Below are 20020 nucleotides of genomic sequence, written 5' to 3'. Positions count from 1 at the left end.
ATTTCTCCAACTTGGGGGGAGGTCCTCAAACTTTTTAAACAGGGGGCCAGTTCACTGTCCCTCAGACCGTTGGAGGGCCGGACTATAGTTTAAAAAAAAAAAAAACTATGAACAAATTCCTATGCGCACTGCGGGCCCGGCACGAGTCGGCTGCTAAGCAGGACAGGCAGCGGCACCCAGCGGGCCAGATAAATGTCCTCGGCGGGCCGCATGTGGCCCGCAGGCCGCAGTTTGAGGACCCCTGTAAGGAAGAGGGTTTAGCTCTTTCAGTTTCAGCTCTTTTGGGGAACCCAGGCCTTTGGGCTCCAGTAACACTGCCTCCTTCTTTTATCTCTCCAACCGAGGGTTGGTGTCACTTCTTGCTGTTGCTAATCTTTGGGTCACTTCACTGTTCCCTGTTTGACCCTCAAATCCTCCATCAGTTATGTATCAAATTCTTTTCATTAAGTTCTTAAACTGATGTAAATATTTGATATAGTTTGTTTCCTTGCCAGCCCATTTCCGCGCACGCCTCCATACCTTCGCTCTTCCGTGCTTCTGCACCTCCTACCAGTCTAGATGCGCTTTTCTCTTTCCTTCTTGTTATAGAACTTCCTCTCAGCCAGCTTTCCTGTGGTTCTGGATGATATCCGTTTTTTCTTTTAGTTGTAGTTTTGATGTGGTTGTGTGAGACAGCAAGTTCAGGTGTTTACCTATGCCACCATCTTGGTTCCTCCTCTGATTATAATCTTAATGTTGTATTTTTTTCAGCTTTTTATCATAACCACAAATTTTTCAGGTAGCTTAAATCCTGGAACAAGATGAGGTAAGAATGAGTGAACCCCTAAATCTCTGTTAAATCTTCCATTGTGTATTTGTCATCCTCAGGGAATTACTACAATCAAGGGGAGATTCGTAAGAAAGAACTTTTGCAGAGCTGTGATGTGTTGGGGATTCCACCCACCAATGTAATGATTATTGACAACAGGTAATTCATCTGTATTAAAGATTTGATGGAGAACACATTTAATGTTTCACTATATTAGCTGCTGCTTATGAAATATATTTTTTATCATGTTAAATGCCTTTGGGGAGTGATGCTCACTGTGTTAGATTGGGCGAGGTAGGAGCTCCTGTTCACATCAGTGTCCTACAAAGAGATAAGGGAAAAGTTTCGATTTATTCTCAGTTTTACTTGGCTCCGGGTAAACTATTGGGATCATTGTGGGGGAACTTCTTCTCTGTCGATGCCTGTGGATTTTGTAATGCTTTTAAAAGCACAAATCTAGAGCCAGACTGCCAGGACTAAAACCCCAGCTTCATCAGGTTATTAACTGTGCCATGTAGGGAAGTTGCTTAATCTCTGTTCCTAGACTTCTTCCTCAGTGACCTTTGGAAGATACATGGTTTTGAGTCAATTTGTGAAATAAATCATTGCTCACTTGTTTTCAAAGATAACATACTTCCCTTTTACACTGTGGTTATACATTGTGATTTATTTTCTCACTGGTAATATTAATGGTAATATTAATGGGCTTCTCTGCTCAGGCACCCCATTTGCACACAGACTTCTGCCTGTGCAGTGTTTGCAGTGGCCCAGCAACGCAATATGTTTTTTGAGGGTTAGATCCGAGTTGTGAGAACTGTAGTCAAACCAAAGATCTCAGCTCGGTTATCAAGTTCTTCACTCTCATCATGTCGTCATTTTTTACATGTTTTCTGTATCCTGAAGATCATGAAGCTTCAGCAACATTCCCTACTTGTTGAAATGCTACTGTAGAAGTGTAGTAAACTTGTTAAAAATAAATTTTCATGAAGCCAGTTTGAAGATGCAAAGAAACCATGTATCTTAGTCTGCTCAGGCTACCATAGGAAAATACCAGTAGGGTGGCTTCAACAACAGCCACGTATGATCTCAGAGTTCTGGAGGCTGGAACTCTCAGATCGCGGCCCAGATGGGTCGGCTCTGGAGAGGATTTGCTTCTTAGCTTGCCGGTGGCCATCCTCTCACCGTATGCTCACATGGAGGGAGAGAGAGGAGAGAAATTTCCCTTTCTCTTCTTAGGCCACCAGTCCTATAGGATTAGGGTTCTACCATTATGACCTCACTTAACCTGAATTACTTCCTAAAGACCCTATCACCAAATACAGTCACATTGGGGGTTAATGCTTCAACAGATGGATTTGGGGAGGATGCAGTCAGTTCCTAGCAATATGCAACCTTTAGTTCTTCAGTCTCTAACTTCATAATCCAGAAAAGGCAGAGCTTTAGAATTTTATTTCAGGTGATTTAGATGAGTTAAAGAGAAGAATGAAGGGTAAGAAGAGAAAGGAAAGTTTTATGGAGGGCCTATAGCAGGGGTGGGCAAACTTTTTGACTCGAGGGCCACAATGGGTTCTTAAACTGGACCGGAGGGCCAGAACAAAAGCATGGATGGAGTGTTTGTGTGAACTAATATAAATTCAAAGTAAAGGAGCAGAGGGGAGAGCAAGAGAACCCTCCGCTCTTTCAGCTCCGCGGGCTGGATAGAACAGCCCAACGGGCCGGATCCGGCCCGCGGGCCGTAGTTTGCCCACGGCTGGCCTATAGTCATAATAATGACAGCAAATATGTATTAAACCATCATTGTCAGTACCCAAAACCATACTAAATACATGATCTTAATGCTTAAAGTAATACAATTACTTGTCTGATGTTATAGATAAGAAACTGAGGAATAGTGAGAGATTGAGTAATTTGCCCATTGTCATCCAGCATAGGTGGTAGAGCTGGCATTTGAATTGAAGCAGTTTGGATCCAGAGCCTATGCTTCAACCACTATATTTTATGCCCACTTCATGCCTGACAAAGGCCATCTCATGTAATTCTTCCACTAATTGTGCAAGAAAGGTTTTATTATCCTTTTTTGTTTCACTCAAAGAAACAAAAGCTCATAGACTTTAAGAGAATCCTCTGAGGCCTGGCCAGTGTGGCTCAGTTGGTTGAGCATTGTTCTGTGCACCAAGAGGTCACCTATTCAATTCCTGATCAGGGCACATGCCTGGGTTGCAGGCACAATCCTCAGTAGGGGGCATGCAGGAGGCAGCTGATCAATGTTTCTATTGCCATCTCCCTTCCTCTCTCTCTAAAATCAATAAAAACATATTTTTTTTAAAAAGAGAATCCTCGCCTTGCCGGCATGGCTCAGTGGTTGAGCATTGACCTATGAACCAGGAGGTCAAGATTTGATTCCCAGACAGGGCACATGCCCGGGTTGCAGGCTTGATCCCCAGTGCGGGGTATGCAAGAGGCGCCCATCAATGATTCTCTCTCATCATTGATGTTTCTATCTCTCCCTATCCCTTCCTCTCTGAAATCAATAAAAATATATCTTAAAAAAATTTTTTTAAAGAGACTCCTCAGATGTTTAATAAATGGCAGTGCTAGAATTCAAAAACAGAAAGGAAGACGGAATTGATTCCTGGCTTTCTGCGGAAAAGTAGGCCACCACTTTGTTACTGCACTTGAAGACCAATGTATGTCTGAGTCCATTTAATGACATTGTGCATGGTCAGTTTTTCTTCCATTGTTCTGAACTTCATTGCTGGATTTCTAGGAGACATTTAGCGAGAGAAGCCTACCAAGTAAACCCCTTACCTAATTTCTCAAAGAGGGGGAAAATTCAGTTCTCAAGAAAAGAATGCATAATTTCAGTCATTAGACACCTAAGTGGATACTTTCAGTAATTCTACCCAGTTCCTTAATAACTATGGATTCTGTTAATTTAATGAGTCATATGATATTGAAATGCATGTTGTTAATAATGCATATTCAATGCCTGGAATGGGTAAGGCACTGTAATAGATGTTGAAGAAAGAGCAGAACAATTCAAGATGTAGGAGCTGAATAGTAGGTGCTGGCCTGGCAGTCACCACTGCTGCATTTGTGGAAGGCTGTTTCTCTGCGATGCCGAAAGCCAGGCTAGGAGGGCAATTAGAGACGGTCCCTGAGACATTTGGGAATTGTATGTGATTGGAAAATGCAACCTGTGGATTTAGTACTCATTTGTTGGGTTTGTCCTTCTAAATATAAATCCATAGAATTATTTATATTTCAAAGAAAACAAAAAGCACCCACATATTTTGTACACATAGATAATTTCTAAAAGAATACATACCTTAAAGTAGCTGCTACTTAATTGGGGCTTAAAAGAGGAACACTTTCACTTTCATTTTATTTAAATTCCTTTCTTTAAGGAAGCCTTTATGACATATATATATATATATATATATATATATACACACACACACACACACACACACACACACACACGTACACATTTTTTTAAGTCTACCCCACATATCTAATAAAACATTCTCTCTCTACTCAGCTTCTATCCATACAAGTCAATGCTAAGTTAGAAATAAATCTGTGTATATTTTGATACTTGATTTGGTAAATTCAAAACAGAATAGAGTTCCTTGAAAAAATTATATTGCTTTTAAGCCTTTTTATAGACACTATGGTTTTCTCATGGGCCTCCTTCTGGCGGAGGAGTGGGAAGAGGATCAGATATACTGCCCCAAAGTATTCTGACTAGAAATGGTGGGGATTCAAGAGAGGCCTGATTGTGATGGAATAAAACAAAACAGATCCCCCTATTATAATCCAGGACCACTAAAGTACTCTGGGCCCAATGACCTATTGTTTGGCAAAACTTGCAAGGTCTCGAAGCTGTTTGTGGTCTGATCGCAGTATCCCTGCTCAACTCGTCATCCAGCCCTGTTTTACCTACATCACATCCATTCCCGTAACAAAAATAGGTAGGACTTCCCAGTACCCCCATCTGTGTCTCCTCTGCATCTCTGGCCTCCTATTTAAGCTGGCCTCAAAGGTACCACACTTTATGTGTGCACACCTTTGCCTGTGCTGGTCCCTGCCTCTCACATGCTTCCTCACTTCTCCACACCCCTTACCTTGTCTCTAGCCAACTCCTATTCATACTCAAACCTCAGTTCAAAGATTACCTTAGATTCTGGCACCATCCTGTTTTGCCCAGATTTTCTCGGAAACTTGCTTTATATTCTCATTGTACTATTATATCCTAACATGCACACGAATTTTTACTCTATGCCAAGAGCCTCTCTGTATTTTTTCTTCCTGCATCTCCAACCTCTCTCTAACCCTTGATACGTAGTAGTTTCTCAGCACATGTTTGTTGAATAAATAAATGGCTCCACTTATACCTAAGCTTTCTTCCTGTGGCCAGCATGTAAATGTGTGATCTTGAAGAACTTGAATGGATGCCTATGCATCTCAAGCTTCTTCCATCACTTTTCCTTCATTCACTCAGAAATGGTGATTAGCAAGCCATTTTTTAAGACACATGAAGTTGTTTTCAATTTCTTTAATTAAATAAAACAGTCTAAATTCCTGATTTGCATAGTTATTTTTAACTCTTTGGAAAGTTCTAAATTAATATTTCCGTTTGGAAGGATTTTTTTACGTCTCTTTATTTTGCCATTCTATATGTTTGGCAACATTGTCATAAGGTTTCAACACGTCAAAAATCTCCTTTTTCCCAGTGCTTGTCTTAACAAGTCTTTTACAAACTAATTTTAGCTGAATAAGGAAATAGATTCCAGTAAACATAAATGAGCCTGGCTGGCTTACTAGCAGTTCCTGGAAGTCTTTGTGTTTTCCAATAAATTCATGCAAATCATATAGTGAAAGAGAAGCCACGAGGCAGTCTGGGGCTTTTAGGGTTACATTGGTAATTAAGCCCCCCTCTCCTTTGGGGCCCTAGAAGAGCTGTCCCTGTACAGAAAGCAAAAAGACCGTATGCTGGCTGCCAAAGTGGATCTGACCCAGCGTCCTCACTGTAGAGATGAAAATAGAGCCTCCTGCAATTCCCTTCTTCAAATACACGGAGTGACTCAGCCAAAGCTCAAGGGCACAGTGCCAGTCCCAGTTGGCAGGAACAAGGCAGGACTCCCATCCTCCCATGAGGTGCAATGGACAAGAATGTTTCCTAGAAAAGAAACTAGGGAGGAGACTGAATGGGCCCAGCTGATTTGCAACTATATTATGTGGAAACAGAAAGCTGCTTCAGTACCTCTTCAAAGACAGATATTCCAGGACTGAAGGGAGGCTGGGCCTTTCAGTATCATGACGGGGAAGTCAATGTAAAAGACATAAAGTGGGGCTAAGAGGGGTGGCCTTGACCAAGCATGCAGGTGGGGCTGATACTACTCCTTGAAAATGGTTGCAAATACCACAAAAATAAGGTTCAAGGTGACTGTACTGAGATATTCATTACAGTACTATTTATAATAACAAAAAATTGATAGCAAACTAAATGTAACAGTAGACAATTAATTATATAGCGATGGTCCAGCCCATTAAACCACAATTCATAGTTTCCTATGCATGATTAATAATCCAGGAAAGTGTCCATAAAATAATATTGAGTTTTAAAAAGCAGTATATACTTTCTTCTTTGCATTTTCTGTGTTTCCATAGTTTTTGTTTGTTTGTTTGTTTGTTTGTTTTGGTATAGCAAAGGTGGAAATTTATTAAAGAACAAGTACAGATTCCCAAGTGGGGAGAGGGAAGAGTCCCACAGAACAGACTCCCACGTGGGGAGGGGGGAAGGGTCCCCTGTGTTTCCATAGTTTTGAGAAAGAGCATTCATTAGTTGTAATACAAAAGTTTTATTAGCTTTATTTTTCAATACGTTTCTAAGTGTATATTTTTTAACATTTAAAAAAATTTAAAAACTATTTTTTTAGAGCAGCTTTAGGCTCACAGCAAAATTGAGTGTAAGATACAAAGATTTGCCCTATAAGTCCTACCCCCACACAAGCATAGTCTCCCCCATTATCCACCTCCTCCACCAGAATGGGACATTTGTTACATTATAATCACCCAAAATCTGTAGTTTAAATTAAGGTTTATTCTTTGTGTTGTATATTCTATGGGTTTTAACAAATGATATGTATTCATCATTATAATATACAGAGTATTTTCACTGCCCTGAAAGTTCTCGGTGCTCTGCCTATTCATCCTTCCCACCCCAGCCCCTGGCAACCACTGATCTTTTTATTGTCTCTATAGTTTTGACCTTTTCTGAATGTCATATAGTTGGAATCATACAGATTGGCTTCTTTCACTTAGTAATATGCATTTAAGGTTCTTTTTATGTCTTTTTATGGCTTGATAAGCCATTTCTTTTTAGGGCTGAGTAATGTACCACAGTTTATTTACCTATATGTCTACCAAAGGACATCTTGGTTGCTTCCAAGTTTTGGCAGTTATGCTAATACAGCTAGTGTAAACATCTGTGGGCAGCCCTAGCTGGTGTGGCTCAGTGGGTAGAGCATTGGCCCGAGGACTGAAGGATCCCAGTTTCAATTCAGGTAAAGGACATGTACCTGAATTGCAGGTTTGATCCCCGGCCCTGGTCAAGGCGCATGCAGGAGGCAACCAATCAATGTGTCTCTCTCACATCAATGTTTCTCTCTGTCTCTCCCCCTCCCTTCCACTCTCTCTAAAAATCAGTGGAAAAATATGCTCGGGTGAGGATAAAAAATGAAAAATAAATAAACATCTGTGGGCAGAATCTTGTGTGGATATAAGTTTTTGACTATACATATTTCTGTTGACTTTAGAGAGGGAGAGAGAGAAACATCAATCAAGCATTGATCAACTACTTCCCAGACAGGAGACCAAGCCTACAACCTGGTATGTGTCCCAACCAGGGATCGAACCAGCAACCTTTCAGTGCACAGGAGGACGTTCCAACCGACTGAGGCACACCAGCCAGGGCTAAATTTTTTTTAATTAAGAGACATTGAACAAAGGAGCAAGATGGTCAGATTTGTGTACGTAAAGTATTTTTAATAATGCATGCTTGTAAAAATTAAAAAGAAAGTAAAAATCATCTCGAAACTCATACTTGGAAATAACCGTTGTCAGTACTCGGTGCTAGCCTTTCTATGCATATCTGCAGACAGAAAGATAGATGCGTATATAATTACTAGAGGGCCAATGCACGAAATTTGTGCAAGAGTAGGCCTTTCTTCCCCCAGCTGCCGGCACTGGCTTCCCTCTTGCACCTGGGACCCAGGCTTCCCTCCGGCTGCTGGCAGGCACCCGAGACCTGAGCTTTCCTCGCAGCCCCAGCTTCGTTTGGAAGGTCGTCTGGTCTAATGAGCGTATTATGCTTTTATTATTATACTAGAAGCACGGTGCACAAAATTCGTGCATGGGGGGGGTGTCCCTCAGCCCAGCCTGCACCCTCTCCAATCTGGGACCCCTCGAGGGATGTCCGACTGCCCGTTTAGGCCCAATCCCAGTAGGATCGGGCCTAAATGGGCAGTCGGACATCCCTCTCACAATCCAGGACTGCTGGCTCCCAACTGCTCGCCTGCCTGCCTTCCTGATTGCCCCTAACGGCTTCTGCCTGCCAGCCTGATCACCCCCTAAACCAGCCGTGGGCAAACTATGGCCCACGGGCCAGATCCGGCTGTTCTATCCAGTTCTCTTGCTCTCCCCTCCACTCCTTTACTTTGAATTTATATTAGTTCACACAAACACTCCATCCATGCTTTTGTTCTGGCCCTCCGGTCCAGTTTAAGAACCCATTGTGGCCCTCGAGTCAAAAAGTTTGCCCATCCCTGCCCTAAACACTCCCCTGCCAGCCTGTTTGCCCCTAACTACCCTCCTCTACAGGCCTGGTCACCCCTAACTGCCCTCCCCTGCAGGCCTGGTCCCCCTCAACTGCCCTTCCCTGCAGACTGGTCACCCCCAACTTCCCTCCTCTGCCGGCCTGGTCACCCCAACTGCCCTCCCCTGCAGGCTTGATCGCCCCCAACTGCCCTCCCTTGCAGGCCTGGTCCCTCCCAACTGCCCTCCCCTGCTGGCCTGATCGCCCACAACTGCTCTCCCTTGCAGGCCTGGTCCCTCCCAACTGCCCTCCCCTGCTGGCCTGATGGCCCACAACTGCCCTCCTTTGCAGACCTGGTCCCTCCCAACTGCCCTCTCCTGCTGTCCATCTTGTGGTGGCCATCTTGTGTCCACATGGGGGCAGTCATCTTTGACCACATGGGGGAAGCCATCTTGTGTGTTGGAGTGATGGTCAATTTGCATATTATTCTTTTATTAGATAGGATTAGATAGGATAGAGGCCTGGTGCACCAGTGGGGGCCAGCTGGTTTGCCCTGAAGGGTGTCCCAGATCAGGGTGGGGGTTCCCTTGGGGCATGGGGCGGCCTGGGTGAGGGGCCTATGGTGGTTTGCAGGCTGGCCACACCCCCCAGCAACCCAAGCAGAGGCCCTGGTATCTGGGATTTATTTATCTTCTATAATTGAAACTTTGTAGCGGAGACCAAGGCAGGCCAGGGCTGCGGAAACTTGGCTTCCTCCATTGCCAGGGGCAACTCAAGCCTCCTGCTCTCTCCAGCTCCGTGGCTGCTGCCATTTATGTTGGGATTTATTTATCTTCTATAATTGAAACTTTGTAGCCTTAAGGAGAGGCCAGGGCAGGCGGAAAGCTGGGCTTCCTCCATTGCCCGGGAAACCCAAGCCTCCTGCTCTCTCCGTGGCCGCAGCCATCTTGGTTGGGTTAATTTGCATATTCACTCCTGATTGGCTGAAGGGTGTGGCTTGTGGGTGTAGCAGAGGTACGGTCAATTTGCATATTACTCTTTTATTAGATAGGAAATTTTAGAAAAATGAAAATAATTCTATAGTTGCTGTGGTTTGAATGAAATTGAATATTACTTGAAAAGAAATGGACTTTAACTTGAAATAAACTTCAGATAAATGTTTTTATCTAATTCAACTACAATGGATTAATTCCAAAAATATCTGTCGAAAATTAAGAAGAGTGTGAAATGTTTGGAGATTGTAGTTACTGAGATTTTGTTTTTTTGTTGGTGGTGGTGGTAGGGTTTTTAACCCATGTTTCTACTAACTGCATAGAGGAAGTAAGTGTACCTAAACTTTTTCCCAAACACCCTCCTCCCCAAATTCCCATTATATTATTACTTTTTCTTTGTCGAGGTTTATGACAGTCTTTTCAAAAACCATAGTTACCATACTGTTTAATCTTAATCCTGTGTTTAACCGCATGGTCCAATCAGTCTGTTTTACCACAGTCTGTTCAATCCTCAATTCATTTTTTTTTTTTTTTTTTGCATATTGGATGATTCCATTTATTTTTTTTTTTGCATAGAATTTATTTATTTTTTTTTATTAAGGTATTATATGTGTACATATCTTACCATTGCCCCCCCCCACCCCACTCCCATACATGCCTCACCCCCCAATGTTTTGCATCCGTTGGTTACTCTTATATACATGCATATAAGTCCTTCAGTTGATCTCTTATTTCTCCCACCTCTCCCTAACCTTACTGCTGTAATTTGACAGTCTGTTTGATGCTTTACTGCCTCTGTATCTATCTTTTTGTTCATCAGTTTATAATGTTTTTCATTATCCCCAAATGAGTGAGATCATGTGGTATTTTTCTTTCATTGACTGTCTTATTTCACTTAGCATAATGTTCTCTAATTCCATCCAGGTGCCTACAAATGGTAGTAATTCCTTCTTTTTTATGGCAGCATATTATTCCATTGTGTAGATGTACCATAGTTTTCTGATCCAGTCATCTGCTGACGGGCACTTAGGCTGTTTCCAAATCTTAGCTATGGTAAATTGTGCTGCTATGAACATAGGGGTGCATATATCCTTTCTGATTGGTGTTTCTAATTTCTTAGGATATATTCCCAGGAGTGGGATTACTGGGTCAAATGGGAGATCCATTTTCAGTTTTTTGAGGAAACTCCATACTGTTCTCCACAGTGGCTGCACCAGTCTGCATTCCCACCAGCAGTGCACGAGGGTTCCTTTTTCTCCGCATCCTCGCCAACACTTGTCGTTTGTTGATTTGTTGATGATAGCCATTCTGAGAGGTGTGAGATGGTATCGCATTGTCGTTTTGATTTGCATCTCTCGGATAATTAGTGACTTTGAGCATGTTTTCATGTGTCTCTTGGCCTTCCTTCTGTCTTCTTTTGAAAAGATTCTATTTAGGTCTGTTGCCCATTTTTTTATTGGATCATTTATCTTCCTTTTATTAAGTTGTATAAGCTGCCTGTAGATGTTGGAGATTAAACCTTTATCAGTGATAACATTTGCAAATATGTTCTCCCATACAGTGGGGTTTCTTGTTGTTTTGTTGATGGTTTCTTTTGCTGTGAAAAAGCTTTTTATTTTGATGTAGTCCCATTTGTTTATTTTCTCTTTGGCTTCCATTGCCCTAGGGGCAGTATCAGTGAAAAAGTTCTTCTGGCATATGTCTGAGATTTTGCTGCCTGTGGATTCCTCCAGTATTTTTATGGTTTCCCGTCTTATATTTAAGTCCTGTACCCATTTTGAGTTTATTTTTGTGTATGGTGTAAGTTGGTGATCTAGTTTCATTTTTTTGCATGTATCTGTCCAATTTTCCCAACACCATTTATTAAAGAGACTGTCTTGACTCCATTGTATGCTCATGCCTCCTTTGTCAAATATTAAATGCGCATATTGGTTTGGGTCGATATCTGGATTCTCTATTCTGTTCCATTGATCTATATGTCTGTTCTTGTGCCAGTACCAGGCTGTTTTGAGGACAGTGGCTTTGTAATACAGCTTGAAATCTGGTATTGAGATCCCTCCTACTTTATTCTTCTTTCTCAGGATTGCTGTGGTTATTCGGGGTCTTTTTTTATTCCAGATGAATTTTTGGAGAGTTCTTTCTAGGTCTGTGAAATACGCCGTTGGTATTTTAATGGGGAGTGCATTGAATCTATAGATTGCTTTGGGTAGTATGGACATTTTGATGATGTTGATTCTACCAATCCATGAACATGGTATGTTCTTCCATCTGTTTACATCTTCCTCTATCTCTTTTTTCAGTGTCCTGTAGTTTTCCACATATAGGTCTTTTACCTCCTTGGTTAGGTTTATTCCTAAGTATCTTAATTTTTTTGGTGCGATGGAAAATGGGATTGCTTTTTTAGTCTCTCTTTCTGTAAGTTCACTGTTGGTGTATAGAAATGCCATAGATTTCTTGGTGTTAATTTTGTATCCTGCTACATTGCCGAATTCATTTATTAAGTCTGTTAGTTTTTTGATGGAGTCTTTCGGGTTTTTTATGTACAATATCATGTCATCTGCAAATAAGGACAGCTTTACTTCTTCTTTTCCAATTTGGATGCCTTTTATTTCTTCTTCTTGTCTAATTGCAGTGGCTAATACTTCCAGTACTAGGTCAAACAGGAGTGGTGAGAGTGGGCATCCCTGTCTTGTTCCTGTTCTTAGGGGAAATGGTTTTAGTTTTTGCCCATGGAGTATGATGTTAGCTGTGGGTTTATCATATGTAGCTTTTATTATGTTGAGGTATGATCCTTCTATTCCCACCTTGTTGAGAGTTTTTATCAAGAAAGGGTGTTGGATTTTGTCAAATGCTTTTTCTGCATCAATTGATATGACTATGTGTTTTTTATCACTCAATTTCTTTATGTGATGTATCACATTTATTGATTTGCGGATATTGAACCATCCTTGCATTCCTGGGATAAACCCTACTTGGTCATGGTGTATGATCTTTCTGATGTACTGCTTGATGCTGGCTTCATAGAAGGAGCTTGGAAGTGTTCCTTCCTCTTGAATTTTTTGGAATAGTCTGAGGAGGATAGGTTTTAGTTCTTCCTTGAATGTTTGGTAGAACTCTCCTGTGAGGCCGTCTGGCCCAGGGCTTTTGTTTGCCGGAAGCTCTTTGATGACTGCTTCAATTTCTTCCATAGTTACTGGCATGTTGAGCTGTTTAGATTCTTCCTGATTGAGTTTTGGAAGGTTATATTTTTCTAGGAATATGTCCATTTCCTCCAGGTTGTCCAGTTTGTTGGAATAGAGTTGTTTGTAGTATTTTTTAACAATCCTTTGTATTTCGGCGGGATCTGTTGTTATTTCACCTCTTTCATTTCTGATCTTGTTTATTTGGGTCCTCTCTCTTTGCTTCTTGGTGAGCCTGGCTAGAGATTCATCAATCTTGTTTATCCTTTCAAAGAACCAGCTCTTGGTTTTGTTGATCTTTTGTATTGTTTCTTTGGTCTCTATGTCGTTTATCTCTGCTCTGATCTTTATTATTTCCTTCCTTCTGCTTACACTGGGCTTTTCTTGTTGCTCTTTTTCTAACTCTTTGAGTTGTTGGGTTAGGTAATTTATTACCCCTGTTTCTTGTTTTTTGCAGTAGGGTTGTAGAGCTATGAACTTCCCTCTCAAGACTGCTTTCGCTGTGTCCCATAGATTTTGGATTGTAGTGTTTTCATTGTCATTTGTTGTCATGATGTTTTTTATTTCTTCTTTGACCTCTCTGGTAACCCAGTCATGGTTTAATAGCATGCTGTTTAGTCTCCATGTGTTTGATTTCTTTGGATTGTTTTTATTGTAGTTGATTTCCAGTTTTATGCCACTGTGGTCTGAGAAGATGCTTGATATGATTTCTATCTTCTTGAATTTGAAGAGACTTTGCCTATGTCCCAACATATGGTCTATCTTTGAAAATGACCCATGTGCACTTGAGAAGAATGTATATTCTGTGGCTTTGGGGTGAAATGTTCTGAAGATGTCAATTAATTCCATCTGGTCTAGTGAGTCATTTAGGATTGATGTTTCTTTGCCGATGTTTTGTTTAGAGGATTTGTCCAATGGTGACAGTGGGGTATTAAAGTCTCCTACTATGATTGTATTGCTGTCAATCTCTCCCTTGATATCCTCCAGGAGTTTTTTTATGTATTTGGGTGCTCCTGTATTGGGTGCATATATGTTTACCAGAGTTATTTCTTCTTGTTGGATTGCTCCCTTTAGTATTATGAAATGGCCTTCCTTATCTCTTGTTATGTCCTTCAGTTTGAGATCTAATTTGTCAGAAATAAGTATTGCTACCCCAGCTTTTTTTTCAGTTCCATTTGCCTGGAAAACCTTTTTCCATCCCTTCACCCTCAGTCTGTGTGCGTCTTTTTTTCTGAGGTGGGTTTCTTGTAGACAGCAGATATATGGGTCGTGTTTTCTTATCCAATCCATTACCCTATGTCTTTTGATTGGGGCATTTAATTCATTTACATTTAAAGTTATTTTTGATAGGTACTTATTTGTCACCATTCCTATTCTTTACCCCTGTGTTACTTCTTCGCTTCCTGTTCCTTTCTTTCTTTTTCTTTTTTTTTTACAGCAGACCCTTTAGCATTTCTTGCATTGCTGGTTTGGTGGTGATAAATTCCCTTAGTCTGTGAAGCTCCTGATTTCACCTTCAATTTTGATTGACAGCCTTGCTGGGTACAGTATTCTTGGATTCAGACCCTTCCTTTGCATGACTTTGTATATTTCATTCCATTCCCTTCGGGCCTGATGAGTTTCTGTTGAGAAATCAGTTGCTAGTCTTATGGGGTTTCCTTTGTAGGTAACTTTCTGTCTCTCTCTTGCTGCTTTTAAGGTTCTTACTTTGTCGTTGGTGTTTGCCAATTTAATTATAATGTGCCTTGGCGTCGGTCTTTTGGGGTTCATTTTGCTTGGGACTCTGTGAGCTTCTTGGATTTGTGTGGGTTTTTTCTTCCCTATATCAGGGAAATTTTCTGTCATTATTTCTTCAAAGAGGTTTTCTATTCCTTGCTCAGCTTCCTTTCCTTCTGGAACCCCTATTATGCGATGTTGTTTTGTTTCGTGTTGTCCCAAAGTTCCCTTGGACTCTCCTCCTGCCTTTTAATTTTTTTTTCTAGAAGTTGCTCTACTTGGGTATTTTTTTCCATCTTGTCTTCTAGCTCACTGATGCAGTCCTCTGCTTCTTCTAGTCTACTCTTGATGCTTTCTATTGAGTTCTTTACAGCAGCGATGTCATTTTTCATTTCTTCTTGGTTCTTCTTCATTTCCTCTTGGTTCTTGCTCATATTGTCGAATTTGTCTTCCATTCTTTTCAGCCACCTTATGAATATTTCTCTGAATTCTTTCCCTGGAAGGTTGCTTGCCTCCATTTCGTTTACTTCCTTTTCTGGTGATGCCTGCTTTTCTTTCATATGCGGGCTGCTTCTTTGTCTCCCCATGGTCTCTCTTCTCTGGGTGTCTGGTTATGTAGTTCTCTCTCTCCTGGGTTGATTTAAAGGCACAAAATACAGCACTACCAGGTGCAACTCACAAGGCACTGAACAGGAATGTATTCACGATATTAATAACCTCCAATAAAGGTGACCACCAGAGAAAGGCAAATTAGGTGATAGGAGAGAAAGAAGAAGAGGAAAAAAGAAAGAAAGAAAGAAAAAAGGAGTGTGAAAATGAAATTGGGAAAAGGGAAAGTAAAGAAAGAAAAAAAAAGTAAGAGAGACAAGAAAGTGACTAAGAGAGAAAGGGGAACAGACTATATATATTGGGGATAAAACTCCAATATAACAATCACTAATCCCAGCAAATGCCAGCAACAAGTGCCTGGGGATTAGTACAAACTACAACACCAACTAATATGGAGTGAGGCAAGGGAAAGCTGAAGCACAAAACAAACAAAAAAATAAACAAGAGAAGAATAAGCAAAACAATCTCACAAAAAAGCATAAAAATTCGATATAATCTACATTCAAGCAAACAACAACAAAAGGACAGAGAGAAAGGACAAGTTTATGGATAGCTCAGACAGCGAAGGGAGAGGTGTATGTGGACTTGGAGCAGGGGATTGGAGATTAGATATATAAGTAGGGTGAAATTTTAACAAGGGGTAAACAGAAAGAATAGGGAAAATATAAAGCAGTAAAAGGGTAAGATAAACAGGACACTGAAAAGGGGGAGGTTAGGAAGAGAGTGATAGCCTAAAGGTAGAGTTGAGATAGAGTAAAACGATGCTAAAGGAAAGATAAAAATAGAATGTAGAACCCTAATCCCAAAATAAAATGAAGAGAAAATAAAATGACACTTTAAAAAAAAAAAAGATAAAATAGCAGTAGTAATAATACGGATTGAAAATAAAAATGTAATAATTAAAAAGGTAAAATCAAGTGATGAAAAAAGAAAAAAAGTTTCTTGATTAAAAGATGCAAAAAATGAAAATTTAAAAAAAAATAAAAAAATAAAAGGTAAAAATAAAATGTGAAGTAGTGAAGGTCATTCACTTCCTCTGTTTTTCTGTTTGGCACGCCTGTTTCTCAGTCCAGACAGTATTGCAGTTCCCTGCGATCCACTGCTCTTCAGTGTAGTAAGCCAGTCCTGATTTTAAGCAGGCGGTGTGTCTTAATTTCTCGTATTCCTTTATTTTTGATTACACAAGAGTCAATTTGTGATTCAGCCCCTGGGTGGCAGTGTTTCTGGATTGACTTCCAGGTCTATCTATGGCCTCTCTAGGCAGTGTTAGAGCCTTCTTTCCCTGTGGCACTCACTACCTGTTTGTGGGAGTGGGCCGCCTCAGAGCTGACTCTGATTGTCACTCCCTGCTCCGATCCCCAGGTTCCAGAAAAACAACTTTCCCCTGCAGTCTCCCAGGGTGTCCCCAACTGGGTGATCCTATGTATTGGGCTTAGTAATCAGAAGCAAGAATTTCAAGAGGAAAAAGCCCAGTTGTGCGAACTCCGGGACTGCGCGTAAGCCCAGGCACCCAGGGAACGCAGGGGCTGCGCGTAAGTCTGGACTGCCTGAAATTCTTAGGGTGTCCCTGCACTTCAGATCAAAATGGGTTGCTTTTTAGAGTGCCCTTCTCTTAGCAGCTCTGAGGACCCCTTTCCACAATCACAGATCACGCCAGCCCCTACAGCCACGGATTTTTCTAGGCACAGACTTCCCTGGTCCTCCAGCTCCCGCAAAACGCGCGTTCCTCTCTCGCGCTGGGACCAGAGACCTCACCTTATCCCAGGCGAAATCTGACCTTTCCGTGGTGGAGTGTAGAGCTCCTCTGAACCCATGTGTTTGCGCCAATTGGGGAGCGTTGTTCTGGGGCTCGCAGTCGTTCCTTGGGTGCCTCAGTTGTGGATTCTCAGGCTTCCGATAAGCTCCACTTTCCCGATCAAGATGGCGCAGACTCCGCGTCCAAGCCCGCAGCTCCGGGAGGGGACCCAGTCGCAGTTGGTGCTGCCAGGTCAGGGGAACCCCGTTTAGCAGTCCCCCACCTCCTTCTGGAATTCATATGTCTCCCAACCAGCCAACAAACACTCCTTGTGCGACCCTCAGCTGTTCTTTCTTTCTGCTCCGGGACAAGGCTCGGAACACGTCTGTCTATTCCGCCGCCATTATTCCCTCTCAATTCATTTTTTGGATTCACTCCTGACATGACAGCAAGTCATCAACCAGTATGTTTTTGAAAAGCAGCACATTTTGTATTTTCGTACATTTTAAGAATATCTATTATACTTAGAGGACACTTTGGGTGGTTATAAAATTATCAGGTTATACTTCCTTTTCTTCTGTAGACATTTCTTCATTGTGTTGTTGTGAAGATTCTGATATTTTTCCCCTGGTACAAAATATTTTCTATCTGAATTATCCTTGAAAGTTCCAGAACTATGTTATGTTAATATTTAGTGTTGATTGTTCTAAATAAATTTTTCCTACGACATAGTAGGTCTTTCAATCTGTAGACTCCATCATATCTTTCTAACCATTTGCCCTGTCCTTTTCTTTAGAAACACTAATTATGTGTTGACTTTAGAGAGGGAGATGTTGGATCTTCTTTATATTCCATAACTATTCTCTTCTATGACCTATATATTCATGTTCTTTTCAATTTTTACATCTCTTCAACATTTCCATTATATCTCTCACTTTATTTTGAATAGTTGTTTATTTTTTTCCTTGCTTATTTACCAAGCTGCACTAACTTCCATCTCTGTTATGTAAAAACCTCTTCTTGAAACCCTTAAAAATCCATTCTTCTCCTCCTCCTCCTCCTCCTCCTCCTTCTTCTTCTTCTTCTTCTTCTTCTAATTTTTTAAAAGATATCAGGCTGCTGGTAATTCTTTCATACCCTAGAAAATAGTTTGAAATTATAATAGGTTCTTCATCTGCATTTTGCTTATGTTTTTTTCTCCTTTCTTTTTTTTTTTTTTTTTTTTTGTCTATTGTTTTTGAAATTATCATGGATAGGGGATGACCCCTGTTGGTTCTTTCTGTGTGGTTTCTCATGTTTGAGTAGGCCAGCTACATACGTAAGAATGGTTCTGGAGGGGCTGAGGAGGATATAAGGATTCAAGCTGGGCCATCTGAAGCTTCTGCTGAATGTCTTCAACAGTAAGACAAAGCCTTCTCCTTCCTTTATTGTGGAGGCATCTTTATTTTTTACGTATTTTCGTGTTCATCTCTTGGTACTCTTCTCAGGCAACAGGCTCGATGTAAATCCGAGAAATAGCTTATCAACATGATTCTTCTTCAGAGTATGCTTCTCCATGACCATATTGTCTCTGATTCACATGATGCTAATCAAAGATCACTGGGTGCCTTTGAGAATGGGGAGGCTTGATTTTGAGGGATTTTCAAATCCTGCTGACAGTTCGAGGTAGAATATATGCTGGTCAGTGGCATGCCCTTCTTTCTGAGGCAGATTTCACAGTATTAGGCAGGAATGTTTCATGTTTTATGGTTTTCTAATACAGGGGTGTTTTTGCTTCATCGAAGTTGATGCTACATACCTTATTTCTTTTGTTGTTGTTTTCAGTAAAGTTTGAGGGAAGAGAGGGAAGTGAAAATGTCACTAGAACTATAACTAAAAGCCCATATTTGCATTTTAGACAGATTACTGCTGGCAGTGGAAGGAAGGATGAATGTGAAAAAATCAAGACGTGAGGAAAGTACATGATAATGGAAAGAGCTGTGGTCTATCTAGGAGTCTTGAAATGTGTGTTCAGGTTTTAGCTCTGCTACAAACCAGCTGTGTGTTATTGGGCAAGTAATTTTCCCTCTCTGGGCTTCTCTTTTTTTATATGTAAACTGACTGAATGAGATGGTGGTTTTACATAAAGCTCCCAGATATAAATGCAGGTTTATGTACTCAATTCAGCAATATAGCTGACATTTTTAAGTGCTTTCCATTTTACTAAGCTCTTTTACATTTTATGACATCCACAGTGGAAAGAAACTCAAAAGTAGTCCTTTTATTTACCAAAATAAGGTTGGCCAGCTCACTCTTGCCTACTATCATAGTCCATTCGGATTGCTATAACAAAAAATGCCATAAACTTGGTGGCTTAATAACAATAGAAATTTATTTCTCATAGTCCTGGAGTTTAAGAAGTCCAAGATCAAGGCACCAGCAGTTTTGGTGTCTGGTGAGGGCCTGTGCCTGGTTCATATCTTCTAGATGTGTCCTCACATGGCAGGAGCAGGGAGCTCTCTTAAGGTCTCTTTTATAAGAGCACTAGTTCCATTTGTGAGGGCTCTACTCAGTCGCCTCCCAAAAGCCCCATCTTCAAATACCATCAGATTGGCAGAATAGATTTTAACATAGGACTTTTGAGGCTCAAATATTCAGTCTACACCATCTACAAAAATTGTAGGAACCAAAAACTTTGGATAGGAGGTAATTAATTCTCTAAAATGCAAGTTTGATAGGCAAATAATGTGAGTATCCAGAAGAAAGATTGTTGGATTGGTCTTTCAGATTATTTCTGCATAAGACCAAGTTCCAAAAAGTAATTCTTAGTCATTTTTAGGATGTTCTATAGAGTCCTTAGGAGAAGAAAAATTGCAGTGGCCTGTGTGTATTGCAATTTAAGATGATGTGGTACTACCTCAGCTAGTTGGGTAAAACCGTCAGGTTAGCTAGACCTAGTTCCTCAAGGCCTGAGCCACAGTTTAGCCAGTTTCTGTAGTGAAAGGATTTCTAGGCTCTATTCACTTTTGGATTTTCTTTTTCTTTCTTTCTTTTTTTTTTTTTTAAATAATACATACTTACACTCACATAGACAGTCATTTGACCTGCAACAATGGTCCCAATTCAATGGGGGAAGAAATGCTCTTTTTGACAAATGGTTCTAGGATAACTAGATATCCACAT

The 20020-nt window shown here is 40.9% G+C and overlaps 1 protein-coding gene across 2 annotated transcripts in view; it reads left to right on the top strand.

Annotated features, from left to right (window-relative positions):
* PIGL (phosphatidylinositol glycan anchor biosynthesis class L) overlaps positions 1-20020 on the top strand; it is a 97369-nt gene that overhangs the window by 20220 nt on the left and 57129 nt on the right. For both annotated transcript variants that reach the window (XM_080680939.1, XM_080680940.1), the window contains exon 2: positions 868-967. In XM_080680939.1, coding sequence (XP_080537065.1) covers positions 868-967 — 100 coding nt within the window. The remainder of the gene's footprint in view (positions 1-867; positions 968-20020) is intronic.

Source organism: Plecotus auritus (assembly GCF_963455305.1).
Source record: "Plecotus auritus genome assembly, chromosome: 7".
Lineage (NCBI taxonomy): Eukaryota > Metazoa > Chordata > Mammalia > Chiroptera > Vespertilionidae > Plecotus > Plecotus auritus.
The sequence above is the reverse complement of the archived record's forward strand: the minus strand, read 5'-3'. Positions and strand labels throughout refer to the sequence as shown.